General features: G+C 54.5%; 8 protein-coding genes across 8 annotated transcripts; 3 read left to right on the top strand and 5 right to left on the bottom strand.

Moving 5' to 3' along the window:
- Positions 1-537: 537 nt before the first annotated feature.
- Positions 538-2,298, top strand: BKA58DRAFT_367994 (uncharacterized protein; the record flags this gene model as incomplete). The annotated part of the gene is made up of 1 exon (XM_046168930.1): positions 538-2,298. One exon carries the CDS (start codon positions 538-540, stop codon positions 2,296-2,298), a length of 1,761 nt encoding a protein of 586 aa, XP_046021270.1.
- An 809-nt stretch (positions 2,299-3,107) lies between these two features.
- Positions 3,108-4,757, bottom strand: BKA58DRAFT_414236 (uncharacterized protein; the record flags this gene model as incomplete). The annotated part of the gene is made up of 5 exons (XM_046172473.1): positions 3,108-3,191; positions 3,257-3,670; positions 3,722-4,302; positions 4,356-4,641; positions 4,701-4,757. The coding sequence occupies 5 exons, from the start codon at positions 4,755-4,757 to the stop codon at positions 3,108-3,110; spliced, it is 1,422 nt and encodes a 473-aa protein (XP_046021271.1).
- Positions 4,758-5,320: 563 nt separating this feature from the next.
- Positions 5,321-7,430, bottom strand: BKA58DRAFT_40658 (soluble quino protein glucose/sorbosone dehydrogenase). The gene is made up of 3 exons (XM_046171968.1): positions 6,866-7,430; positions 6,051-6,802; positions 5,321-6,001 (listed from the first exon to the last, which is right to left on the bottom strand). The coding sequence occupies exons 1-3, from the start codon at positions 7,175-7,177 to the stop codon at positions 5,587-5,589; spliced, it is 1,479 nt and encodes a 492-aa protein (XP_046021272.1). The 5' UTR covers positions 7,178-7,430; the 3' UTR covers positions 5,321-5,586.
- Positions 7,431-9,207: 1,777 nt separating this feature from the next.
- BKA58DRAFT_40653 (uncharacterized protein) lies at positions 9,208-13,139 on the bottom strand. Its single transcript, XM_046171966.1, has 3 exons — positions 12,859-13,139; positions 10,651-12,652; positions 9,208-10,593 (listed from the first exon to the last, which is right to left on the bottom strand). The coding sequence occupies exons 1-3, from the start codon at positions 12,874-12,876 to the stop codon at positions 9,320-9,322; spliced, it is 3,294 nt and encodes a 1,097-aa protein (XP_046021273.1). The 5' UTR covers positions 12,877-13,139; the 3' UTR covers positions 9,208-9,319.
- Positions 13,140-14,424: 1,285 nt separating this feature from the next.
- BKA58DRAFT_431938 (P-loop containing nucleoside triphosphate hydrolase protein) lies at positions 14,425-19,422 on the top strand. The gene is made up of 6 exons (XM_046173110.1): positions 14,425-15,508; positions 15,558-17,009; positions 17,496-18,025; positions 18,076-18,684; positions 18,733-19,000; positions 19,048-19,422. The coding sequence occupies exons 1-6, from the start codon at positions 14,717-14,719 to the stop codon at positions 19,066-19,068; spliced, it is 3,672 nt and encodes a 1,223-aa protein (XP_046021274.1). The 5' UTR covers positions 14,425-14,716; the 3' UTR covers positions 19,069-19,422.
- A 1,424-nt stretch (positions 19,423-20,846) lies between these two features.
- On the bottom strand, positions 20,847-22,832 carry BKA58DRAFT_40694 (S-adenosyl-L-homocysteine hydrolase-like protein). Its single transcript, XM_046171993.1, has 2 exons — positions 22,417-22,832; positions 20,847-22,369 (listed from the first exon to the last, which is right to left on the bottom strand). Exons 1-2 carry the CDS (start codon positions 22,586-22,588, stop codon positions 21,192-21,194), a joined length of 1,350 nt encoding a protein of 449 aa, XP_046021275.1. The 5' UTR covers positions 22,589-22,832; the 3' UTR covers positions 20,847-21,191.
- Positions 22,833-22,849: 17 nt separating this feature from the next.
- BKA58DRAFT_392291 (homogentisate 1,2-dioxygenase) lies at positions 22,850-24,784 on the bottom strand. The gene is made up of 2 exons (XM_046170992.1): positions 24,484-24,784; positions 22,850-24,434 (listed from the first exon to the last, which is right to left on the bottom strand). The coding sequence occupies exons 1-2, from the start codon at positions 24,549-24,551 to the stop codon at positions 23,078-23,080; spliced, it is 1,425 nt and encodes a 474-aa protein (XP_046021276.1). The 5' UTR covers positions 24,552-24,784; the 3' UTR covers positions 22,850-23,077.
- A 132-nt stretch (positions 24,785-24,916) lies between these two features.
- BKA58DRAFT_368017 (uncharacterized protein) lies at positions 24,917-26,707 on the top strand. Its single transcript, XM_046168931.1, has 2 exons — positions 24,917-26,120; positions 26,171-26,707. The coding sequence occupies exons 1-2, from the start codon at positions 25,166-25,168 to the stop codon at positions 26,521-26,523; spliced, it is 1,308 nt and encodes a 435-aa protein (XP_046021277.1). The 5' UTR covers positions 24,917-25,165; the 3' UTR covers positions 26,524-26,707.
- Positions 26,708-26,723: the final 16 nt, after the last annotated feature.

A 26,723-nucleotide genomic window follows, 5' to 3' on the forward strand; every position in this document is an offset into this window, starting at 1 on the left:
GTTGGGCGCAGCAGCTGGTGGCAGAAGTTTGGGGCTTGGCTGCCCGGCAGGCGGCAATGACATCACTCGCACGCTCTGTGCCCTCAAGACGGCTGCCCACCCCAGCCTCAAGCAAACGGTAATATCTACGCCACCCCACCTGCACCGAGATAGATCCTTGGGACCCAAGCCAAACGGACAGTCATCAGCCCTGGCCCTTCCGAGTCGACAACCTGTTAAATACCACTGCCTGCCTGTGCCCTGCGCCGCTCGACACCCCATTCCCCTACCCACTTTGTCCCGTCACTTCGCAGGCACCTTATTCTTCGTTGCGACAGCCCGTCAACCCTCTCACTTGCGCTAGTAGCCAAGTAAACTCTATCTGAACAAAGCGACTACTCGGTATGCTTACACGCCGCCGCTCTCTTTTACCCCTCGCGCGCCCACTAACCCAGCCTTGCGCAGAGTGCCGGACTGGATACGACCCTTCCTGCTGCAGGACCCCTAGAGCCACAATTGCCCACGGCGGTATAGAGCACCACCACCACCACCATCACTATGTCTGAGTACAGCTACGCACCGCGGCACCGTACGCGGGAGCCCGAGTACGTCACCGAGACCACGTACATTGAGCGCGGCGGCCGTGGAGGCGGGGCACGAGATCTCGTCTACCGCCCCGCAGCGCGCGAGGACAGCATCGAAGAAATTCCCCGCGACTTCCCTCCCGGTGCCGAGTATAGGCAAACCAAGTACCGCGAGGAGTATGCGCCGCCCCGCCGCACCCGCTCAGTGAACCGTGGCTACGACGACGACTACTATGACCGTCCCCGCCGACGTGATCGCGACTACGATGACCGTTCCGAGTACTCCGAGCGCCCCAACATGCAGCGCCGCAAGTCCATCGTCGACAAAGTCAAGGACTTCGGCGAGTCAGCAGGCCTAGGCGGAATCATCGGCGCTGTCACTGGCGGCGGTCGTGACCGATCACGCTCCCGCCCTCGTCGGGACGACCGTGGCTATGATAGCGACAGATACGGGTACTACGACGAGCGCGACCGCCGAAGCAGCCGTTACGGATCACGTTCGCGCAGCCGCAGCCGGGGAGGACACAAGTCGGAGAAGTGGGAGCAGGCCGCCAAAGCTGCCATCGTCGCCGGTGCCGTTGAAGCCTTCCGCAGCCGCAAGGAGGCCGGTCCATGGACCGGTGCTAAGGGCCAACGTGTCGCTACTGCCGCTCTTGGTGCTGCCGGCATCGACGGTCTCATCGACAGAGACCCCGGCAAGCACGAGAAGAGACACGTCGCCGAATCAGCACTCGGTGGTCTCGTCGCTTCTCGCCTAGCCAACGGCTCTCGCTCGCGCTCCCGTGCTCCTCGTGGCCGTGACGACTCCAGGTCTCGCTCCCGTTCTCGTGCCAGGTCCAGGTCCAGGTCCATCTTCGGACGCTCCCGCTCTCGTGGCCGATCCCGCTCCAACTCCAGCGACAGAGGAAACAACGGTATTGCCAAAGTAGCTGGTACCGGTGCTGTGCTCGCAGCAGGCAAGGCTCTATACGACCGTGTGCGCTCCAAGTCTCGTGCTCGAAAGGATCGATCTCGCTCTTCCAGCTCTGACAGCTACGTGCCATCACGTAGGGGCAACCGCCGCTCGTACAGCCGAGGCCGCGGTATGGACGACCAGTATTCCGAAGCCCCTTCCAGGACTAACCCAGATCGCAGACTAGCCGCCGCCGGTGGGGCAGGAGCGGGTGCTCTAGCAGCACAGGATGGAGGAATGGATCGGGGTCGACGGGATTCTAGCGCGGATTCTGAGTCGTCCACCGATATGGAAGAGAAGCGCAAGAAGCTACGAGGTAAGGAACTCCTCACTGCGGGTCTAGCCACTGTGGCCACCATCCACGCCGCCCACGGAGTCTACTCTTCCATGGTTGCCTCGGAGAACCGCCGCAAGCTCGTTGGCGAGGGCGAAATGACGGCCGAAGAAGCGCGCAAACGCAAGTCCAAGAACATGCTCCAGGATGCCGCCGCCGTGGGTATCGCCGCCCTCGGTATCAAATCCGCCTACTCCGAATGGAAAGAGATGAACGAGCAACGCCACAGCGTCAAGGAACTCGAGACCCGCCGCCGCAAGAGGAGAAAGCTCCGTGAACGCCGCGAGAAGGAAGCCCGGATGAATGCCCTCGGTGGCAACATGAATGGTGCAGCCGCTAATCCGTACGCATATCCTGTAGCTGCGAACCAATCCTACCCTACGTCCTATGCCGATGCGAATCCCTACGGTAGCTCGGTCCCGCCCCCGCCCATGGGTGCGAGGTACTAGATGCTTCTTTTTTCTTTGGTTTACTTACGATGGTTATTCACGACACGGCCGACTTGGTTACTTGTACTGCGGTGGATTCTAGAAGTATTGTTACATACCTTTTCTTGTTCTGTCTTTCAGAAAGCTTGGATAAGCGAGGAGGTGAATGTTATTGTTCTTTTTGGCAACTCCGTTCCTTTAACCGCTTTGGTCTCTTGCGACTTTGACGATTCATGAGTATGGCAAGTGGATGAATGGGTAGAGATAGTACTTTCTTGGGCTTGGGGGAAAGAGAAGAAGTGTTTTGGTTTGATGCGACATCGAGTCTTCTGGCTCACACATGAATGATTCACGACACGACTTTATGAAATCAAGATAGATATGAAATGAAAAATGGTCTCTTTGTACATGCTCTCTAGTTCGCACGTTTTTGTTGAGACTTTGTGATGTGTCGTCACCAAAGATCGAGCTTAGCTGCGGCATGTTCACTTTTGGGTTAGTACATTCACAGAATTGATGTCACGCAGACAGACTTTTGCACACGACTGCTGAGCAAGACTTTTGAATCAGGACATCAGTCCTACTCCCAACTTCTCAAAAGCTAAGATGAAGAGGTTATGTGATATGTAATGCAAAATCAACAAAAGCAAAGGGAAATGTCCAGGCATCCAGGCCTTGAAGACTCCGCTACCGTAGGTATGTGGATATAGTCGAACGCCAGAGAATTTGCAGGGAAGATAAGGCAGATGACTGAAAGATATACAAAGGGATATATGTTGTGGAATAGCCGTCCAAAACCGAGTTGCCGCCGACAGCATGTGTATTGCCGTTCAAACACCCTCATTATCGCTGATGTCTTCGTCAAAGTCAGGTTCGTCGACCGCCCAGAGGATGAAGGGGCCGTTGTACTCCGTCTAGCTTTTGTTAGTACATGTCAATTGAAAGCAGGAATGAGATGTCATGGGCAGGTGGTACTTACATCATTACGACCTGGCTCTGATGCAAACCACCAGCGGCCCAAGATGATGCGACCACCGGGCAAGACAACGCCTTCGTACGCCCAGAGATTGTCCTCGTTGGGGTGGTCGTAGTCCTCAGTGAAGTGCTTCATGAAGGTGATGCGCTGCCAGCCGGGGACACCGCCTTGAGGGGGCAACGGGTTGAGCCAGCCGAGGGCCTTGTATTCATCTTCGAGGTCCTCGCCCTTACCCTCAAACTGAATGCTGCCCCCTGTAGCTGTCTTGGCGGTTGCGCTCCGACCCTGAGTCTTGATGCCTTGCTGCTTTCCAGCGTCCTTCCCAAGCGAGCGGAGGCGGTCTTCGAAGACGGGTGGCCATGGGAGCTTGCGACCATCGGGTAGGCGACTGTCCTCCGCGAAAGCAAGCTCGAGAGACTGCATGTGATCAGTAGGGTTTGTAAAGGCCATTCCCAATTCGAAATCTACCTGGATCTTGCCCTCGTCGACGTTCTTGTCAATGAAGACCTGCCGGCCTGGACCTTGCTTGCGCAGCTTCTGAACCTCAATGTTCTCGAGGAAAGAGTAGGTGCCCTTCCAGTACCTGCTCAGAGGCTTGGCTCCGTCAGTGAGTTGTTCTCGCCATGCTGAAGGCTTCTGGGTAACGTCTAGCTCATCGATCCTGTCGAACAAAGTTTGGGCATCTTCGTTCATCATGTGGTGGCGGAAGAAGTTCATAGCGTGTAGCATCCACCTGAGGTTCAACTTGTTTTGATCATCTCCGGTGAAGAGCTGGGCCTTGTCAGATGAGAGGTAGACAGCGTGCTGTGAGTCGTCGAAAGCTAAGACATCATGTCGCAAGCCTTCCAAATTGAAGATGAACTGCGAGCACATGAGCCGGATGGCGGCAAGCCCATCATCTATATACGGCATCTTGCCATTTTGGGTCTCAGGGGCACGTCGATCGTTGTTGAGGATGTGGGATTTGAGAATGAAGTCGACAATGTGGGCGTGGTTCTTGCCGCGGAGACGGCCATGCTCGTCAACTTCGGTAACTCCTTGAAAGGATTCTGTATCCGTTAGCACGTGAAAGTTGTGTTTGGTTCTGGAATCTCTGACGTACCGATGATCATATCTTTGATCATGTTGATGACCTGCTTCTCCCCCTGACGAGTCCCATAGTGGAACTTGTAACGAAGGCCGCATCTGAATAGTCGGGAGCGACGCTGATATACCCGACGCAGGTTGAGGTTGGAAGTTCCGGCCTTGAAGTCGTACTTCTCGCGATACTTTGCGCGCCAGAAGGAGAGGTTGTCGGCGTCGATGGCATCGTTGGTAGCACGACAGATGGCCGTGTACGTCGCGATGTCCTTGTCGTCGTGAAGTTCATGGGCGATGGCCTTGTTGAGCTACGGATGATCGTCAGTATACTTGAGTCTGCCCGTACATTGATGTTAGAGATACACACCTCTATGGGTAGAGAGTTGAATGCCGTAGCAGTAGATGGGCTCTGGGAATGAGCCATGTTGATGTGGAAGACTGAATAGATCAATGGCTTGAACTATTCGTTGATCCGGTGCGATGGAGGGAGAGGGTTGGTGGAAGAGGAGAGGCTGGCAGTGGGTGAGGATGATATACGGAGGCGAGCTCACCCTCACTAGCCGGGGATACAGAAACTCACCTATTGTTCAACAGACAGTGAAGGCGATAGGGGTCCAACTGGCCATAGACGGCCGGGGCGAGACGAGGTGAAGGTGAACGCTACCAATTTTCTCCAACTGAGTATTACCAACACTGCGCGCGGGTTGTACGGCTGTTCCGGGCTATGCGATTACTCCAAGCTTTGCGGTGGTAGACGACGGCCGATATCCGGATTCAGGAGGACAGCTGAGGTGCCTTGTTGCTCGCTGGTCGCAATAGTGATGAGAAGTTGCAAACGCTTATGTTGGGCCAGCGCGCGTTTGTAGGCGTCAGGCAGAATTCCAACGAGGTTACGTAGACGTGGGAGGCGGAGGTTACCTGCCGATTTCGGTGTCACAGGCATGATCAGGGACTGCATAGTTTGACTGTGGGGTTGAAGGTGATGATGATGGTTGTAGTTGCCGCTGCGCTCTTGGTCTTCTAGATGGCTTCGAGGGAAGGGACAGCCAATGACGCACATCCCATTCCGAACGTCGACATGCGACTCGCGAAGAATATCCGACAATTCCCTGCGAACCATCAACCATTGCATAATCGCATCTTGAGAGGTCGGGAGGAAGTTGTTGAGGCACAGCGCTCTGTTGAGCGTGCAGTGCATTATGCTATCAAGGTAGTGCATATCCGAGAACTATGACTCTTTCTCATCTTCATCTTCAGAGGAGCGCGCCGACAACAGCAACACCCGCAGCCAGATAACTTCCGCTTCCAACACCCAACTTCAGCACAGCACCGCTCGTCTCGGTCGGCCTCGACACATCTCCAGTTCCAGACGGTGTCGGGCTCTCAGTCTCTCTGGCGTCAGCCACCTCGCTCACATCTGCGATACCACTACCATCCTCCCTCGTAACGACGAATATCTCGCCCGTGGAATCCGAACTCATGTACAAGCGACCCTCGGCATCCCATGCAAGACCGACGGGACGGAAGCAAGAGTCGGGGCAAGCCGAGAGATCAGGGTTGGACACAATATCAGTAGCAGCAGTAGTGCTGTTCGCGAGCTCAACAGGCGAGCCCTTGCCGTCGAATTGGACGAGGCTGAGCTTGTAGCCGATGGGTTCTTCGCGGTTCCTATACATTCGTTAGAATAGTGCATGAAGAAGAGTGTTGGTCGAGTTACCAAGAGCCATGCATCGTTACCCATGCGGCAGTGCCGTCAGGATTGAACTTGATATCGAGGGGAGCCATGTGAGCATCGAACGTGATTCTAGGAGCGATGCGGTCTTCCACGCAGAAGGTATCGTTGACAGTCGCGTTCTGGTCTCCAATAGCAAACGCCTCGCCCGTCATGCCACCAAAATCCGGAATCTCAGATCTATTCCATGCTGTGAAGCACGAAGGGTAGCCATAGTTGCCGCCCTGGACATCACTCCCGGTTCCGTTTAGGTAACCATGGAAGTTCAGTTCTTCACCGGGGTTGTTCTGGTTGATAGTCTCTCCACTACGTTCAATGTTGTCGACACTGTTCTCAACAGAGTATATACCACCAGTGATGGGTTCCTCAGCTACTCCTACTGAATTCCTCAAACCCCAACCAAGCAACAATCCGCTTGAAGCATGATCGTACGCGGAGCCGGTCATGTTGCCTACGTTGAAAGCTTTGATCGTTGAGACTCCCGTAGTCACATCCAGAGTCTGGAGGTCGATGTTACCCACACTACCACGAGAGACAAGTAACATGTCAGGAACCTTCTGAGATATGAGAAGGGTACGCGTAGTATGGCCCTCATCATCTCCCATGCCTTCGACGACATCGCGGGATTCGGATGTAGTCCTGCCCTCCGACGCATCGTAGTCCCACGCGTAGACGTTGCTGTGGGATGATGCATAGAGAGTATTTCCATCCTGTGAGAAAGCAATGCCGTGATTCAACTACCATAGTCAGCCACCAGCACGATCAAGCCACATCTTACTCAACACGATGCAAGCACTCACTGAGTCATCCTCAACCACCATCTGCACGTCCCCAGCACAAGTGCCATCACGACTTAACGTCAACCTGCTAACCCCATGCTCCTGTTCCACAACCAGCAGCCCACCTTCCCGATCAAAAATAATGCCGCGTGGATCCCTCAGGCCATTAGCCACAACCTCGACACGGAACCCCGGCGCCACCGAAGGAGCACCATTCTGTGGGGCAATGCGACTTGCGCATGCTGCACCAGTGGAGGTGGATTGCGCTTTGGCCGTCAGCACGCCAGAGCAGCCGCTCAGGCCCACCACTGCTATTAAGTGTTTCAGCGCCATGTTGAATTGCGGAGAATGACGTGAGAGTGCTGGCCTTTTTCCGACGCAAGCACTGCGAGGCAATTGATTTGGGCAGTTGCGCCGTCCTGGAGGCGTAAGGATTCCGGGCCGTGGATTAGCGTGATTGGAGTGGTTCTGGTTGGGACGCAGTTGAGTATGCAAGGTACGGATGTAGTCCAGGCAACGGGTACGAGGAGTACTCTTTCTTGGTATTAGCGCCGTGAGATCGTGGAGATTTGAGGCAGTTGGCTGTTGAGGTCTCGATGCGAGTATTGGCCCGGATGGGAAAAGGAACGGCAGGATAGGCAGGAGTGTTGCGCTTCACATTGGCCTTGCCCCTCCTCTAATAGGTAGTCAGGCTGGCAGTCGCCTCTCTCTTGGTGTTTTTTCCGTCGTTGCTTGGCTGGGCGCCTCCCAAGGCAGAACGAACGTCATTGACCTCGGATGAATAACAGCGCGGGGTCTGAGGATTTGCCCTACTGTCAAACCGTCGCAGTCTCACGTGCATGCATAGTGAAATTGGCGAGTACGCGTTGAGGGAACCGCAGTACTCGCCCTTCGTCTTGGTGCAGCAATCGCATGTTTCCATAGGGCAAGTCGTGCGACCGTTTACACGTCTACAAGGAAATAGTGGAGTAGGGTCATGGAGGCTCTGTTTACAGTCCTCCGGCGTGCGACCGAACCGGCCGAGGGTATTATTCACACCCTTGGATGCGTGGTATGCGCTTGCCGGGGAGTCGGACCATCAATCGCAGTAGCCATCCCGAAGATGAACAAAAGAAGCTGTATAGCACGAAATGTGGTAAGCTATATCGTTGGGAAAACCGGAATATGCATCGTGGATGACAGTGCAGCGTGTTAGGGCGTCTCTCGGTTAGTGGTAGCTTCGGCTTTATGACTGGAATGCGACATGGGCTGTATTGTTGTGATCATCCAAGATTGTTGGTGTGGCCTGACGCTCAATTTACTTGTACGTAGTATCTGTAAGGAGACTGGACTTCACGCATGTTCTGCTGCATGCTGTATTGTCTTGTCGTGAAGGATGTTCTGCACGGATTTCTCGTCCCGTGTGCATTTGCCGCTCGCTGACCCGCTCGGGCAGAAGCGAAAGCGAGTGGTACGCTGCTGTACGATGATCTGGCTCTCCGGCATGAACAAGATGCGCAGGCGATCTCCAGTGCGTGCGTGCGTGTAAATGCATTAGTAGCATGTGATTCGGCTATGGGACTGCAGTAGTTGGCGTCGTAATAACGGCTCGGAAGCTTTGGTATCTTCGAGATGACTTCAACCGGGAATTAGGATACAGCAACAGTCTCCGGAATACCCGTCTTCTAAAAGAAAGTGGCGGTGTATTGGAGTTTCAGGATATGGTTCTGTTAGTTGTTAGAGAACACATAGAGGGCCTGAACTATCTGGGTACGATAGAGTTGCCGAACCCGAAAGTCAAAAGTGAAGACATCATGATGTGTGAGCGGGACGGTAGTCTAAGATATGTTTCAAATTCTGTGTATTCTTGTCTTGTGAGACAGTGAGCAGCCGTCATCGATACTATGATTTTCAGAAGACCCTCATGGCATTTCAAGATACCATAGATCAAGAGAGACAATGAGACAAAGGAACAAAGAGAAAACCCTCAACCCGCTTTTGTACATGACTGAAACGTGTAGAAAAGCGGCTCTCGCGAACTGCGCGGTATGCCCATCCCACCAGGAGAGTATTATATGCTCCACATCCACATAGGAAACCCAATCCTCAATGCGCCGTATTCTTCCATTAGACAAAACATATGCATGCTGCGCATATGCGCTTCATATCGCATGCCTCCTCTTTTCCACGTGTATCCTGGCTGGAAGATGCTGCAACTTATGCAAAAAGGAATCGCAAATGCCATATCGCTTCAAATGCAGTACTTGGCCTGACCTGGTAGTCGACGGCTGCGTAATTAATACAGGGTAATAGGTGATCCGGCCTCCATGGCCAGATCGTCGCTCAAACGCTCTGATCCAAAGGGAAATATCCAGAAGAAACTTTTGTTTCTCTCCTCAAACTTTTGACCAGATGCGTGTGGCCAGCACGGAGCGAGTTGAATGCTTCCCCAAACATACTCGTAACAGCTCCATCGCGTCGTTGTTTCCTGTGAATTTACATCACCGTCATGAGTTTCATCTGAGCCGCAAGATCCGCATCTTGTTGGTGAATCATGCTGAATGGTGGCTCCTCGTTTAGTGGGCTTGCGATAGGACTCGAGTACAAGCCCTCCGCATCCCTGATCGTGTCTTTGACTTTGCGAGTCAACGTACTCACGTATGGCACGATGCGTCGCAGAGTCGCGGTGTCGAATGGAACCTTCTTCGAAGGTGTCGAAGGTACGGGAGGCGCATCCAGGAACGGCTCGTATGCGCTCCTCCTCTTTTGCAGCGCTTCGATGACAGAACGCGCTTTAGCTTCAGAGTCTTTCCGGGGTCTCGTAACGATAGTCTTGGATTCGTGTGTTGCAGGTGTGGCGTCTGATTCGAGTCTAGGTGTGATCGGTGAAGATTGCGGGGTAAAGATGCCGTTGCTGGAAGGAAGAATCGACTTCCTCAGAGGGCGCGCTGACTGTGGTGGCTTGGGGCTATCTTCGTTAGGAGATGATGACTTCTGCCTTCCTCGTCCAAGGCTAGGACTGGCTGGTGGTTCGTCAAAAGCGTCGTCGTCGAAGCCAGGCGATGAGGGCGGAGAGGCGTGAGCCAGACCCTCGTGGTCGGCCTCCTGGTCTGCAAGCTCGATCATCGCATCCACTTCAAGCCACATGCCCGAAGGTGGGCCTTGTATCATGCCGAGCGCAAGCGCGCGTACTCTTTGCTCTTTGAGTTCCTCGATTAGTAGACCCCATTCGCGTAGCAGACTGATGTTTGCAAGGACGTTGTTCTGCTGTTCTTGTATAGTCTTTGGTACCACCATAGACGAGCCACTGTTCCCCATAGGCGAACTTCCGTCCTCTGCAGCAGGCTCCTCAGTAAGTTCAGAAAAGTCGAAGTCGTCGTTCCAGTCTTCGGTGACACCTTTGCTTCCCACACCCCAGGTGCCAAACTTGTTTGTGACCACTGTGCTACGCTTGCCAGTCAGATCCGGAACTACGGGCACACTCTGGCTGCGGGCGTGCAACCCGCTGGGGACTCTGCGTCCAACAGAGCGACTGCCTCTGCGGTCCGCATCCTTCTTTCCGTGCACCGTCCGGGGCCGTGGCGGCGTGCAGCTGCCTGAGTTCTTGTCTGCGATCTGCTGTTCAGACCAATCGAAGATGCTGCTTCGCGCGTCCTTGTCGCCGAATTCTGATGTGGGACGCTTGGGCGTAGCTGGGTTAGGAACGTAATCGGGCGCGAGCAGATGCTTGTGCTGTCGCAGAAGCGACACGGGTGTGGCCTTGTGGTTGACTGTTGGATGATCAACCCAGGGATCCTCATCATCTGCCTCTTCTAGTGACCACCTACTGCTATCGTCGTCGTCCCCTGCTCGCGAGTCCCATTCCAATGTGCCAAGCGAAAGCGGCTTGGGCATGCTTGGGGGAGACGACGTTATCGTCTTGGGAAAGAGAGGCGCACTGTGTGTACGGGAGAAGGTGGGCGAGTCCTGCGATGAGCGCTGGGGACGAACTGTCCGCACGGGCGTCGAGATGCTCTCCTCTTCCTCGGCGATGCTCTGGTGGCCGGCGACACCATTGACGGTGGGCTCCCCAAAAGCGCCGGGCGGCAGTAGATCGCGTAGGGCTGTGACCTTGACCTTGACTTTGGCGGGGGGTGACTCGTCGAATATGGTCTCAATGCGAGGCCCACGGGCGCCGCCAGTTGTGCTTCTGGTCGCACCAGTGCGCAGCGAATCAAAGACGGTGTCGCTCTGGACGTCAGCGTCGTCCTCGTCGCCGGAGCCTAAGGCGCGAAGTTCATTATCAGACGAGCCGACCAATGTCGAGGCCTGTTCTGAGGGGGCCATGGAATGACGCGAGACCCGAACTCCCGATTGCGCTAGAGTAGGGGATGGTGGCGTCTGATTGGCGCCCGGTGCGGCTGAGGCCAAATCTTCGGGCTGCTGAGACAAGGGCGCCAAGCCCACGCCAGCGAGCATGTCAGAGGGAGGAAGCGCCGGCAAGGGCGACGACAGACGCCTGGTGTGAGAAGCATTGCGTGCCGTCGCTGACTCGGGGAGCCCGGCGGACGTGGCGATGTCGCGCTTTGCTGGTTTAGGATCCGTCAAATCGCGGCGGCCTTCTCCATATGAGGTGCTGTGTGGCCGTCTGCTCATAGTAGGCAGCATGGGTGCTGAGTTGACCCGCTGGCTCGCACGGCGGGAAAGTCTGGGTCTGGACATGGCGCCTGCTCGCTCCTTCTTGGACGACAGGAAGGAAGTGATGGAGAAGGAGCGCCTGGGTCGAGGGGCATTCTCGGGCTGGGATGTGGAGGGCCGGCCACGAGTTTGGTTTGCTTCCCTGGAGGCAAACATGGCTGTCATGCTAAGCGGCGTCTCTGGTCGACTTACATAGAAAACGCTTTCACCGTCGTCGCTTGTGGAGTCATCTACGTCTTCTGTGCTTGCTACGACCGATCTCGCGAGCACCAGCATGGGCTTGTGCTTGTCGTCCGGAAATATCCTCTTGAATCCGTTCGCATATGCCACGGAGCCTCTCCGCCTCGTCAGTGACCGCTCCTTCATGATTCTCGCTGTGAAGAATTGGGTGTATTCGGCCTCGCTGTCGGTACTTGCGGAATGCTGATGCTCGTCCATGGAAGTGTGCTCGGCCGTCATGGACAGCCGCGCGCCGTAGTTCTGCAGCGTTGCGTTGCGTTGGTGACTGGTGGCCGGACGACGGAAGGACGGTCGCAGGGTGGAGGTGCTCGTTCTGGGCTCTTCACGAGGCCCGCGCACTGACGAGGATCGCTTCACCAGCTTGTTCGGTGATACAGGTGAAGAAGAGCGCTGGCCGGCTATGGGCGCCGTCGAGCCTTCGAGGGAGAAGGCCATGGAGCCATTGGAGCACGACACGGCGGGCGACAGCGGAGACGGGCTGGTGTTCCTGCTCGACGAGTTGGATATGGAGGAGAGGCGTTTGATCCACGAGGCTCGCCGTGACGGCACGTATCTGGCTGTGTCTACGTCGGACACACTCTGGTCACTTGAAGGGTAGTTTGCACTCGTCGCACTCGTCGGCAACTGCAGCGCTGCATCGTCGCTCGTCTTCCTCCTCACGATCCGCAGCTGTGAACGGCCATCCTGACTGAGTCGAGTCGCAAACGGCATGCGCGAGGCAGGAACGACGGGTACGGGACCGCTAAAGGGAGGCGCAGTCGTGGTCATGGCAGCGGTCGACATTGGATTAAGACTCGGCTCGTATGCTGGGGTGGCCTTTTTTCTATTGGGGTGCGACGGGTCGAAGGGGGCCTCCCGTCCAAAGGCCAGGCCGACAGAGGATGTACCAACGACAGCGGCAGTGGCACAGAGCTGTATCACAAGGATCCGTCAGTCATGGCGCCTAGTACGACATCTTATAAGAGAGGTATATCGAGGTGAGACAGTCTTGGTGCAGCCGCTCTCGGAAGTAGACGCACACGCGGCGTCGATCGAGACATATCAAAACAAATCAAGGGCAGCTGCAGCGCGTACACAAGATCCACGGACTATGAGATAGAGAAATGCAGGGTAATTACCGTTGGAACAGTTTTCATTCTCGTTGGAAACCAAGCCGCCGGGGAAAGGTCACTCGTCGAGGCGCTTGTGACGACTTGTCGAGCATTATGGCATGTCAGGGTGCCGGTGAACCAGGGATCGCGAGCTGCACGAGTATAGACGGTGGGAGGAGAGGGGCTCAATCAGGCGCTGGAGCAGGCGTACTGCATTCCGGAGCGTAGCAAAGAATGGACGGCACAAGCACCGCGACGGGCTGAAGCAGAGAGGTGGAGCTCGACGAGGAGCGAGCGGACGACTGAAGAATCCACTGCTTGTTGCTTCTGGGATCTACGTACAGGGCTACCCAGCTCTCTTGGGATTAGCGAGATGTCGCCGATGAGGGCTGATAGCGGCAGCTCGACTCGAAACATAACACGGAGGTACACAGACCCCATGCCTCACTTTGCTCCGTCATAGCTCCACGCTGCGAGTAAAGTCAATCTCATCAACCAATGCTGCATGCGACGAGCCCGAGGCAGCAACTCCTTGGGCAGGCACTGAGGGCCCGCTGCGGTGCCCAGTTGGCAGTACCACGACGTTGCGCCCATCTGTCTCGGGCGAGCTCTAGCGCCGAGTAACAATCAACAACAATCAGGGACATGGCGCAGAGAGGCTGGAAGAACCCCTCTGCCGTCAGAGCTACCCAAATATAGTGTACCAGATAGCATCCCGGGCGCCCGTCACAGCACACGGTGATTGGCAGCCGGCCGCTGAACTGCCTGGAGAGACCCCTGTAACCAAGTGGAGATGTTTGCTGATCGCGGCGTACGCAAGTGTCAACCGGCTTATGTAGTCCATCGGTGGTAGCGAAGGCGTGCTTTAGACTGTGCAGCCACGGAGCCATCGCATGTTACCTCGCGCCCAGCATTCGGTACAGTCAACGGCAGAAGGACCTTGGTACCTACGAACATGGTGTGGTAGATATTTGTTGAACCGGCTCAATCGGGCATCAATTACTCTGGTAGGAAAGCCGCTCACGATTGAGTTACTTGATAGCCGAAACGCACAGCACGTCAGCCACAGAGCGGAGAAGTGGTGAGAAGCGGGAGCATGGGTTGAGGATAGGACGGAATCCGTGTGTCTGAGGCAGCGAATTCAGCGCTCCGGGGTATATCTCCGCCGTTAAAGCCCGCATGCTGCGAGTTCTACCGGCCATGGCTGTGCTCCTAGGCATGCGTTGTTCTGTCCGTAAATTTTCCAAAGCCAATTGACAAGGCTACATCACATGTTGCATGCCGTAGCCAAGGCGGCTCCGTGCCCGACCTAAGGCAGCTGAAAGATGACTGCTAGGGCCGCTACGAACTCCAGAGGCTTTTTGCAGACTATCGAGACCGTTGTGCCCCTCACTCTAGGAATAGCGGGCGCACGTTGGAGTCCATCTGGCAGACGGCTTGCTGGGCGAGCTGTGCGTACAGAGCTTGACGTGACTGTGCGATGCGTGCTGACCCGCGGGAACACAGAGATGCGAGCAACCGGGACAATCCTAGGAGCGCATCACTGCTAGAGCGCCTCCAGACGCGTGGTGCAGATCCGCCATCTGTGTCAGTCCACAGGCGCAGCAACGGGTTGTCATGTTTGATGGGCTGTCGGCGTCGACGCCCTGATTGGCTGCCGCCCGCTCCTTCTAGAACCGCCGCCACGCCACATTTGGCATCCCACGTCAAAATGTTCTCTGCCTTGGACAAGCAGCCGTAGCACCGCAAGAAGCAGAGACCGCCCACTGCCCCGCTATTACACGCTGACTACGTGAACGCACGAGATAGGACTGCCCGCTCGCCGACCTCGCCAGCGCCACGGTGACATTGACTGCGGTCGACATCGACTTCGTCACCCGCCACCATGGAATCCGAAATCAGGACCCAAATCCCGAACATCGACCCTGTCCTGTCAGAGTACTCGGCCGGGTACCTGACCCATGCCGCAAACCAGTTCACTTCCGACACTGACCCAAATGCCCCCTCCCCACTTGAGGAAGCCGCTGCCACCGTGAGCGCTCTGCTCTTGTCAGCGTCTGGAGATCTCTCACGCCAGAATGAGACGAGTATTCAGAACCTTGTGGAAAAATTCATCTCCCGCCTGAACGCCGCCAATGGCACAGACAGTGAGCGGCGCCAGACGGCTCCATCAGCCAAGAAGCTCGACCAGGCTATCCACGTGGGCTCTTCCAGGAACATCTCCTCCACGCTAGGTCTTGCTGGCGGCGCCGTCGACCTAGAATCTGCCAACACACGTAAAGTTGAATCCAGGGTCGATCGCAAGAAACTTGAAAAGGCCGAACGCAAGCTCCGTGCGAAGCAGGACCGCAAAGAATTCAAGAATGTCGAATATGAAGCTTCGCGACTTCTCAATGAGCCCAACGAAGCACAAAGCTATGAAGAATTCTACATGGCCGTCAACCCCCTGCAGCTGGGCGAAGCCAACAACAAGAGCAAAGACATTAAGATTGATAGTTTTGATATTTCCATGCCTGGTCTACGCATCCTTACAGACAGTTCCTTGACACTCGCGTATGGCCGCAGGTACGGTCTGGTAGGTCAAAATGGTATTGGTAAATCCACCTTGCTTCGCGCCCTCGCCCGTCGTGAGGTTGCTATTCCTACGCACATTTCGATTCTTCACGTGGAACAGGAGGTAAGTCACTTTATGCACTACGCAAGTCCAATGTCTGACTCTGCACTAGATCACTGGTGATGACACACCCGCACTGCAGGCTGTCTTGGACGCCGATGTATGGCGCAAGCATCTCCTTCGGGAGCAAGAGAAGATTAGCAAGGAGCTAGCCGAGCTTGAAGAGGAGCGTGCTAAAATGGCAGACACCTCTGCAGATGCTGCCAGGCTAGACACTCAGCGTGAAGGTCTAGACACTACTCTGAGCGACATCCATGGCAAGCTCGCTGAGATGGAGTCTGATAAGGCAGAATCTCGAGCAGCAAGCATCCTCGCAGGTCTTGGTTTCTCACAAGAACGGCAGCAGTTCGCGACCAAGACATTCTCTGGAGGATGGAGGATGCGTCTGGCGCTTGCCCGTGCGCTGTTCTGTGAACCTGATCTGCTACTGCTTGACGAGCCGTCGAACATGTTGGACGTCCCCTCTATTACCTTCTTGGCGAACTACCTCCAGGGCTACCCAAGCACAGTACTTGTTGTATCTCACGACCGAGCTTTCCTCAACGAAGTGGCAACCGATATCATTCATCAACACTCTGAGCGACTCGACTACTACAAGGGTGGCAACTTCGACTCCTTCTATGCGACCAAAGAAGAGCGTCGCAAGACGGCAGTGCGTGAGTATGAGAAGCAGATGGCTGAGCGCGCGCATTTGCAAGCTTTCATCGACAAGTTCCGATACAACGCTGCCAAGTCTTCTGAGGCCCAGTCTAGGATCAAGAAGCTGGAGAAGATGCCAGTCCTCACTCCACCAGAAGCAGCATACTCAGTGCACTTCAAGTTCCCGGAGGTGGAGAAGATGTCACCTCCTATCATTCAGATGAGTGGTGTTACCTTTGGCTACACCCCCGACAAGATTCTGCTCAAGAATGTCGATCTCGACGTGCAACTCGACTCACGCATTGGTATTGTTGGTCCCAACGGTGCTGGTAAGACGACGGCTTTGAAGCTGCTCATCGGCGCACTTCAACCTACCACTGGTCTTATCTCGCAAAACCCCCGCTTACGTGTGGGCTTCTTTGCACAACACCACGTTGATGCATTGGACCTGAATGACAGCGCCGTGGGCTTCATGTCGAAGACGTACCACGGAAGGGCAGATGAAGAGTACCGTCGTCACCTTGGTGCCTTTGGCATTACAGGTATGACTGGTTTACAGAAGATGGAACTGCTGTCAGGAGGTCAGAAATCGCGTGTTGCCTTTGCATGCCTAGCGCTGCAGAACCCGCATATTCTCGTGCTTGACGAGCCGTCTAACCACTTGGATATCGAGGCCATGGACGCGCTTTCGGAAGCACTGAACAAGTTCCAGGGTGGTGTGCTGATGGTCAGTCACGATGTCACTATGTTGCAGAATGTATGCACAAGTTTGTGGGTCTGTGACAACGGTACAATCGAGCACTTCGATGGAACCGTCAAAGATTACAAGCGCCGCATCACAGCGCAAGCGAACGAGGCGGGTGTTGTAGCGAAGCACTAGATTGGGTTAGGATATAGAACAGGTGATAGTGACGATATACTGTCCCGTATTGTGACAAAGCTAGATCTGTACAATACACTCGTCATGGTTCTCACGAGAGTGGTTTACATCAACGTCGCAGCTAACGTGATGCTAATGATATCCGATCGCATTGTGCCTGCCTTTCTCAAGCGCTGCATCGAAAGTTGGAAAGCACGCTAGCGTCGAAGCGGACGCCTGGACTGATTAACCACTCCGCGTCCATCGCGGCACTGGCACCTCATCACACGCACAACACCTCCCGCCCAGCACAGCAAGCAAACATTTGCGTCCCTTTCACCTCCACCGCTACTCCACCTAATGCGCGTAGCTGCCTCGTGGTGCCCACGCGCTCAGGTTTAATTGACAGCGGCTACTAGCGCGCTTGCCCCTTCGAGCTCATCATCCGGCCTTGTCCAATACACAACCACCGGCACCTTGTCGCGCACGCAGACTTCCAGTACAGACGGCTTGTCCGTAGTCACTCCTTTGCCTCCGAATCCCACCCGGCGCGATTCCTCCCGTCCACCCTACGCCGTCACCGCTCCCGCCAGCAGCACCGCCGCATTGACGACAACAGCCGGCGAATCACCCTACCCACCTCCCTTCTCCTCCCTCTTCTTCCCGCCCGAAGACGCTGAGGAACGCGACAAGCTCGGTGAAACCGCGGAAGACGAATCACCTCCTGCATTTACATCCGCGCCTGCCTTTAGCGAGTCGTCCTCATCCGCTGCTGCTGTAGCTGCCACCAAAGCCGCGCTCCCTTCCGATACCAAGGAAGGCTCTAGTAGCAAAGACCTCGACGACGGAGAACCGCCGCCACCCTACAGCGAAGGATCCAGCCCGCTCGAGTCCTTTACGTACGTAATGGCATCCGCAGGAGGTCCCGCGAGTATCATTACTCAAGTGTCGCAAACAACAAATGCAGGACCGCCCATCAACACACTCGGTGGATCAGACGAGAACATTACTCTGGAACTAAGGTACGCAAATGCTTCGTCACACGCGACACCAAGACTAACCCGAATCTTAGGGGCACGCGATTCACTCTATCGCGAGACGAACTTCTAACCCTTCCCGAATTCGTCCTCCTTTCCCTCTTTCCCAATGGCCTGCTTCCAGATGGGCACATGAACTCCTACCACGATGGAGACGTATACCCAGTCGACGTTGGTAACCCCATTTCTTCTTCCTCTCCCCTTCCCTTGACCCCAGTAGCTAAGATCTTGTACCACCTCTCCAACCCCGCATTATACTTATCTGACAATATCTACCCTTCACAGTACGACCCAAATTCTCTACAGTACATGCTGGAGTTCTTCCGCACTGTAGCCCAGACCATTCCCGCATCGCCTCCATCCCCGACTGCCGCCGAGCATGCTGCCGAGGCCGTGCCCATTGAGCCTATGCATGGCTCTGCCAGGGACATGCTCCAGGACCGCGCTGGCATAATTGTTCTGCGAGAGGATCTCGACTTCTACGCTATCCCACCGCATCGTGACATCACTCAGCCCGAAATGATCGAAGTCAAGCGAGCTGCAGGCGAAGCATTGCTGAGACAAGATGGCATTTTCTCTGGTCTCAGGAAGAGCGAAGAACCCGGAACGACCGAGCAGCACCTGATCGAGATGTTGACTGCAGGGTGAGCATACCACCTGCAAATCAGGGAACATCAGCTAACATCACGCAGTGGCTTCAACCACGACGACCGATGGGGTCACCGCGCCGGCGAGCCCAACAAGGCCGTTATCTGCAGCATCGCGCTTGCACGCCTGAGGACAGACATTAAGGGTAACGACCTCGCTAACAGCAACGCTGTCGGAATGGCGCAGAAGCTGCTCCTCTTCTGGAGGAAACCCGCTCGCCGCTGCTGGTGGGAAGGTGTCGAGCTTGACAATGTCAGAGGTGTCGAAGGCAAGCTCAAGGTGTGGATAAGGAGGGTCTGGACGCTGGAAATGGTATGTTTACCCTCACAATGACCACGGCTTTTACTAACAATACCCAGAGCGTTATCGGTCTCCGCTAAGGCGCTCGCTACATTCGGCGTTACGTTTCTCGAATTTTGGTGGCGTTTCCCTATTCACTCTTGATATTCCGATCGCGGCATCATTACCGCCGATGAAAAGCACCGGCTGGCTCATCGTTTCCTACTGTTCTTGATACCTCTCTACTTTGGTTCATCATCACCCACCATGGAGACTAAGGCAGATGTTCTCCATCCCATAGCAAGCGTTGGCATCATAGGGCATTTTCAGTTACATTGTTTTTCTCCAAGATAATCTATGGGTCAGGAAGGTACATATGCGTTGTATAGGAGTAGTAGTAGCCGCAGCAGGCGGACAACTTAGGTCTGCGTTAAATTGTAATATCTTTCCTCGGTACATCTGTTCGAATTCCATATTCCGCGCATCGCACTCAGTCCTCGCCAACCCCTGTACCCACTCCACAACTTTTTTTCACGGTACCGAAATCAGCCTTAGATGTCACCACGCGTTCTCTCGTGGCGTCATAAACTTTCCGCATGTCTCAACCCCACATACCACCAACAACGTCGTGCTTCTGTTGAATAAGCCAGGATCCCCCAAACCCATCAAAACTTCCCTTCCCTTACCCCCCGATCTATATTAGTCATGCAAGACCCCGTGTAAATCCGCTGTAGCTTCCCTTTCCCCCCCACACGCACAACATATTGCGAGGCTGGAGAGGACGAGTCTAACGTTTCAAGTTGCTCAGCCTCGAAATCGCCATGTCGTGGTTCCAAGTACCCGGTTCTGCAGGCAAAGGCGAGGCGGAGGCGGAGTATGTTGTGGAACGGGGTTGGGGCAGGGATGTGTTGTCTGTTTAATTTGTGAGGTGTTGGGAATTGGACTTGTCGATTTATGAGATGGAGGATTACGTTTGCTTTGCCTGTGTGGGGATGAGAGGAATGGGAGGAGGCGTAAGAGGAATAGAATGCTCGTGTAGACTCCCGACGTCCGCGCATGTATTGTTATCAAAACTAGCATAGAGCCTTCCCATCCTCGACCAAAATACTCGTATGCCACCAACCACCAATGCAGTTCGCCGTTACGAACGGAGAAATCCTCCATTGTACTAGATTCCGATACGATACTTCGGTCTTCACACATGAGCGTTTCGGAAACGGGAGACGCTATAGCAACCAACCGCTACCAACATCCACCTCGTAATCGTAGTAAGGACAAACTTACTTCTCAAGCCGATGTATCGAACTTGGTCACCACTTCCGCGCCCTGTCAGACTCTGCAGCGCAGGCAAGGAAGTCACAACAGCAAAGAATGTGTCAGATATACATACTACTGCAATGTAATGTCATGTCATGTACAAATAGACGACACGCTGGTATGTGTAGGCGTGGCGGACCGATGTAGCTACGTTCACATGCATTGCCCGGGTATGTTACTACACAACAGAAGATCACACTACAGACCGCGTACTGCATACTGCGTACTGCGTATGCCGAGCGGGAAGTATTCGATGTCGTGTGCGTACAGCGTCATGTCCGATCCGATGTTAACGGCGGAACATGCGTCTCGTGGTATTTTCGCTGGAATGTTGGGCAACGTTGTGTGTGTACGACCGGCTGTTGAATTTGACGTATGCGTACGATACGGCATGGATGTGGAGGACGCAAGAATGAACAACGTTTGAGGTTGGACACGCACTGCAGACGTCAATATGCCAGAATCAACTCAAGGGGTACTTCCTGCATCTTCTTGAGGCCCGATGGGGATGTGCTTGTGTTCGCGGCGAAAGTCTATGTAGCTGCACGTTGATCACAGGAGAAGTCATAGTAAGGAGTAGTGTTTGTTGAGGCGGGTATGGAGGCCCGCCGTTGTTGTTCATTCTTCAATTCACCGTCAAGGTCGGTGGCCTGTTATTGTTCTTACGCCGCGTATAGAACGCAGTCTATCTCATCCATATCTCACTCTTACATAGGGTATCATCATCGGTATTGACCATGGTTGAAGGGTCAAGTAGATGATTGCAAACAACGCCTTTTGAACGACCAAACCCCGCCGAGCCCCAGGCCCGATGCTATGCCGTTGAAGACAGACAACTTTTCGAAGTGGTATCATCGAAGTTCATAACGTCGTGTTGAAACTTCCCAAACGCTGGATATTAAGAAATCTAGTAACGGTAGATGTCGCTCTTGAAAGGACCCTCGACAGGGAGACCAAGGTACTCGGCCTGGACGTCGCTGAGCTTGGAGAGCTCAACGTTGACGTGTGCCAAGTGGAGAAGAGCGACCTGCTCGTCGAGAATCTTGGGCAGAACGTAGACACCAACATCGAGCTTACCAGTCTTGCCGAACTCGATGTACTTGTTGCCGAACTCCTCATCAGAGGCCTTGTACAGCATGATCTGGGCAAGGACCTGGTTGGTGAAAGAGCAGGACATGACGAATGAAGAGTGACCAGTGGCGCATCCCAGGTTAACGAGACGACCCTCGGCAAGGAGGATGATGTAACGGCCGTTGTTCATCAGGTAGCGGTCGACCTGGGGCTTGATGCTGGTGACGGACTTGGCGTTCTTCTTGAGCCACGCAACGTCGATTTCGATATCGAAGTGACCGATGTTGCAGACAATGGCATCGTTGGGCATAGCCTCGAAGTGGACACCAGTCAGGATGTCACGGCAACCAGTGGTGGTGACGAAGATCTGACCCTGAGAAGCAGCCTTCTCCATGGTGGTAACCTGGAAGCCGGAAACGGCAGCCTGGAGGGCGTTGATGGGGTCGATCTCGGTGACGATGACACGAGCACCCATGCTGTGGAGAGCCTGGGCGCAACCCTTACCGACGTCACCGAAACCAGCAACGACGGCGACCTTGCCAGCAATCATGACATCGGTGGCACGCTTGATACCGTCGACGAGCGACTCACGGCAACCGTACAAGTTGTCGAACTTGGACTTGGTGACGGAGTCGTTGACGTTGATGGCGGGGACGAGGAGACCCTTGCCCTTCAACATGCGGTAAAGGTGGTGGACACCAGTGGTGGTCTCCTCGGAGACACCGTAGCAGTCCTTGAGCATCTCAGGGTACTTCTTGTGGACGAGAGCAGTGAGGTCACCACCGTCGTCGAGGATCAAGTTCAGGCTCTTGCCGTCCTTGAAAGCTGTGAGTTGCTGCTCAAGGCACCACTCGTATTCCTCCTCGGTCTCGCCCTTCCAGGCGAAGACAGGTACGCCGGCGGCGGCAATGGCGGCGGCAGCGTGGTCCTGGGTGGAGAAGATGTTGCAGGAGGTCCAGGTGAGCTCAGCACCGAGGGACTTGAGGGTCTCGATGAGGACAGCAGTCTGGATGGCTGGGATAAGTTAGCATTGGGCTTGTGGTGAAAGTGATATAACATACTCATGTGAAGACATCCAGCAATGCGGGCGCCCTTCAATGGCTGGTCCTCAGCGTACTTGCGGCGAGTCTCCATCAGACCAGGCATCTCGTTCTCGGCGAGCTCAATCTCGCGGCGACCGAACGCCGCAAGACTGATGTCAGCAACCTTGAACTTGTGGGCGGGGGCAGACATTCTGGCGGTTTATTGTGATGGATTGGGGGTATAGAGAGGGAGAGGGGTGAGAGGAGGATGAAGAAACAAACGTCGAGGGAAAAGTGGGAGAGATAGCCCCGCGCTCTAGCAGTTGTTGACGCTAGTGGACCCTTAGACTTTGCTCCACATCGGCACTTTACTGCACCAAGACAACTCACCGCCCGACAACGCTGCTAGTACGTGTCACGGAGGATTTAATGTGATAGGGCAAGGGCAAGATGGGTAGTAGACTTTGGCATTAGCTGGTAGTTGACACGGTAGATCCATGATGCTTATATGTATGCTCAAACTTCACTCTATCTTGTTCAAACGCACGCTGCGGGGCATTGAAACGACACCCTGTTGAGCGCTCGCGACGCGCCATCCTACTGATACCAATGCAGTAAGCCTGGTCGTAAGCACCGAATATCACCGAAGTGGCCAACTCGGGCCAAACGCTAAAAGTACAACATCCCGACATCAGCGAGCTCAGGTATAGTGAGGCACTTGGCCTTTGTCGCCTTCCGCTCCTGCCACCAGTGGCGAGACACCATTATCAATCTTCTTAGGGCCAGGCCTCTTGAAATGCGGCTTCAGTGGCTCCCAGCTCTCCGCGTTGTAGCCTTCTTGTATCTTCTGGCACTTTGTGAGGCCCCAGTCTGTCACGCCAATCATGAGGCAGCTCTCGAACATGAACGCCATGCTGCCCTCACCGACCTTGTTGGGCTGTAGGTCGACATTAGATGCCTTCTCATGAGTCGCAGCGTCGGGTCCATGGCCGGACATGACATTGTGCAGAGAAGCGCCAGCCGGCTGGAAGCCTCCACCAGTCTTCGCATCATACTGACCACCGATAAGTCCCATGAACTCGGACATGGTGTTGCGGTGGTACCATGGTGGTCGGAAAGTGTTCTCAGCCACTAACCATCGCGGTGGGAAGATGACAAAGTCAGCCACCGCGGTACCTGGCCGGTCTGTTGGCGCAGTGAGAACGGTAAATATGGACGGGTCTGGATGGTCGAATGAAATGGAGCCTATGGTGTTGAAGCGTCCAAGATCGTACTTGTACGGATAGTAGAGTCCATGCCATGCGACCACGTCGAACGGTGTATGCCTCTGCTTCGCAGCGTAGCGGTGTCCGGCAAACTTGGCGAGGATGTTCCACTCTGTCTCGGTATCTTCGTCGAAGTCCGCTACTGGTGCCTGGAAGTCTCGCGCGTTTGCAAGGCAGTTGGAGCCAATGGGCCCCAACTCGGGAAGCGTGAAATGGCCTTGATACAACTCCAAGATGTAGCCTCGCACCGGGCCTTCTGGTAATGTGACACGGTACCGAATACCTCGCGGTATGACGCAAATCTCATTCGGACGCACAACGAGGCGACCCAGTTCCGTCTGGATATCGAGCACGCCGTGTTGTGCCACAATCAAGAAGTCGCCATCAGCCGAGTAGAATGCCTCGTTGGCTTCCATATCCTTTCCTGCGGCATAGATAAAGTATCCAACTCCTGACTTCATTGTAGGATCACCCGCACCAGCCACTAGATGGAGTGAATGCACCCAGTCCACCGTCTCGTCGAGATCAAAGGGATCCCATCGTAGCTGGTTTGGGATGTAGTGTATCTTCTCCCACGGCTTGTTCTCGGGGTTCGTGTTGAACGTTTTGGACTCGCGGGGCTCGAAGTTGCTGTGTCCGCATGAAGGCAGGATGCGGTAAAGCCATGTTTGCTGGTTCTCGTGTCGCGGAGCCGTGAAGGCGGTGCCTGACAGCTTCTCGGCGTAGAGGCCATATGGGGGTTTCTGAGGAGAGTTTGCACCAATTGGAAGCGCGCCTTCTACTGCTTCAGTCCTGTAGAATGTTAGTATATATCATTGCAGTAGGGTAGTAGCGCCCATACTCATGGTAAGAGTTGAAGCCATTCTGGTATCGGTATTTCTCCTTGAAAGCAAACTGTGTAGACGGCATCGTGGCGTTAGTGTACACAAGATCAATCAGCCAGAGAAGAGCGTCTGTGAGAACAGTGAACAATGATCAAACACGCGCGTAAGGCACCAGATGCGTAAATACCCTTCGCGGATGTTGCGGGCATGCAGAGTCGCAGTAGCCGTGGCAAGCTGTGGCTCGGCCATCACTCAGGCACGAAGACGCGCAGTGCGGTAATGGGCGGCTTCAGATTCCGTCGTTTGTCGCGTCGCAGCAGCAAAGCGGAGAAGACATGCGCCATCGAGAGCGCTCGTGTCGGCTTACCCCACAGGCGGAGAGCGCATGACCCCTGTCGGTTGGCAAGTGACGGAATCTTTCCGAGCCCGCCTCATCCGTCACAAGCCGCCACTCCACCAAGCACCACCTGCACCATGGCTCCAAGGGTGGTAACTACGGGGCCGAAAACCCGAGCCTGGAAGTTTCCGTAGTCCTCCCGTTGACCCTGACAAGTATACTGATCTAGTAAGAACCATTGCGCGAGGGAACGTTGCGCTCTTGCTGTATCAAAACGCGAAAAGGCGTACGCACTGATTGCGTCGAAATCTAATCATCTCACTTCATCAGAAAACTCCGAAGCATCATACCACACATCTACCATGGCTTCGCTGCGATCCTGGTTTAGTATACCCCGAGGCTCACACTTCTCACTAGCCAACATCCCGTTCGGTGTCATTTCGACAACGTCGTCCAAATCACCGCGAGTTGCGGTCGCCATTGGAGATCACGCTTTAGACCTCGAGGTCTTTGCTGCGAACAATGGCTTTTCAGGACTCTCCACGATACAGCCACATCAATCTGTTTTCTCGGAACCATCGCTGAACGCGTTCGCTGCACTTGGCCGCCCAACCCACTCCGTGGTCCGAAAGTACATACAAAGCGTCTTCTCGGTCGACACAACATACCCCGATGTTCTGAAGAATAATGCTGCACTCCAAAAGCAAGCCCTGATACCGCTCAAGGAAATCAAAGCACATCTGCCGTTCAAGATTGGCGACTACACCGATTTCTTTGCGGGCATGAACCATGCTTACAACTGTGGCGTCATCTTCAGAGGACCCCAGAATGCGCTGCAGCCTAACTACAAGCATCTCCCAGTCGGTTACCACGGTCGGGCATCTTCAGTAGTTGCATCGGGAACACCTATCCGGCGACCCAATGGTCAGATACTGCTCGATCCTACCGCAGAGAAAAAGATGCCTACCTTTAGCCCATGTAAGAAGTTGGACATTGAACTGGAGCTAGGCGCTTTTGTCTGCGGATCAAACGAACAGGGAGTGCCAATCCCGATCGAGAAAGCCGAGGAAAACCTGTTCGGTGTCGTGCTCATGAATGACTGGTCCGCGAGAGATATCCAAGCATGGGAATATGTACCTTTGGGGCCTTTCAATGCGAAGAACTTTGGCACCACAATCAGTACTTGGGTTGTTCTCGCAGATGCACTAGAGTCCTTCAAGACGAAGGGCTTGGAAAATGACTCGGAAGTGCTGCCTTACTTGAAGGAGAAGGACGAGAAGAGTGTGTACGACATCAACCTCGAAGTCGATGTTAAGAGTAGGTGCATTCCGCATATCATCTTGAGTATTACATGTTAATCATTGCAGCGTCTTCCGGCAAGAAAACGACGATATCGAAAGTAAATGCACGAAATTTGCTTTGGTCGTTCCCGCAGATGCTGACACACCACACCATCACCGGATGTCCGTTCCAGCCCGGTGACCTGCTGGGATCTGGTACTATCAGCGGAAACTCCCCAGCCGAGTATGGAAGTTTTCTGGAGCAAAGCAATAATGGGAAAGAGACTATTGCTCTAGAAGGTGGCGAGAAGAGGACTTTCTTGGAGGATGGTGACGAGATCACGATCCGAGGAGTGTGCGGGTCAGATGAGGAAGCTCTGGTTGGCTTTGGGGAGTGTGTTGGTCGCATTGAGCCTGCGCTGAAGCTGAGCTTTGCTTGAGTAAGCTGATAGGTGTTGAAAGAATAGACGGAAGGTTTCCTCATGGGAAGAAGAGCAAAGGATATACTATACTTTTGCATCTGCAAGTTATTGCCATGGAACTTTACGAGTATCTTTTCGTGATAGATCTCCCCTCATCGAGATAGTATCCTGTGAATACCATGAAATTATGGTTTGAATGCTCAAAATCTCATAATCTC

Source organism: Alternaria rosae (assembly GCF_020736505.1).
Source record: "Alternaria rosae strain MPI-PUGE-AT-0040 chromosome Unknown BKA58scaffold_10, whole genome shotgun sequence".
In the NCBI taxonomy this organism is placed as follows: domain Eukaryota; kingdom Fungi; phylum Ascomycota; class Dothideomycetes; order Pleosporales; family Pleosporaceae; genus Alternaria; species Alternaria rosae.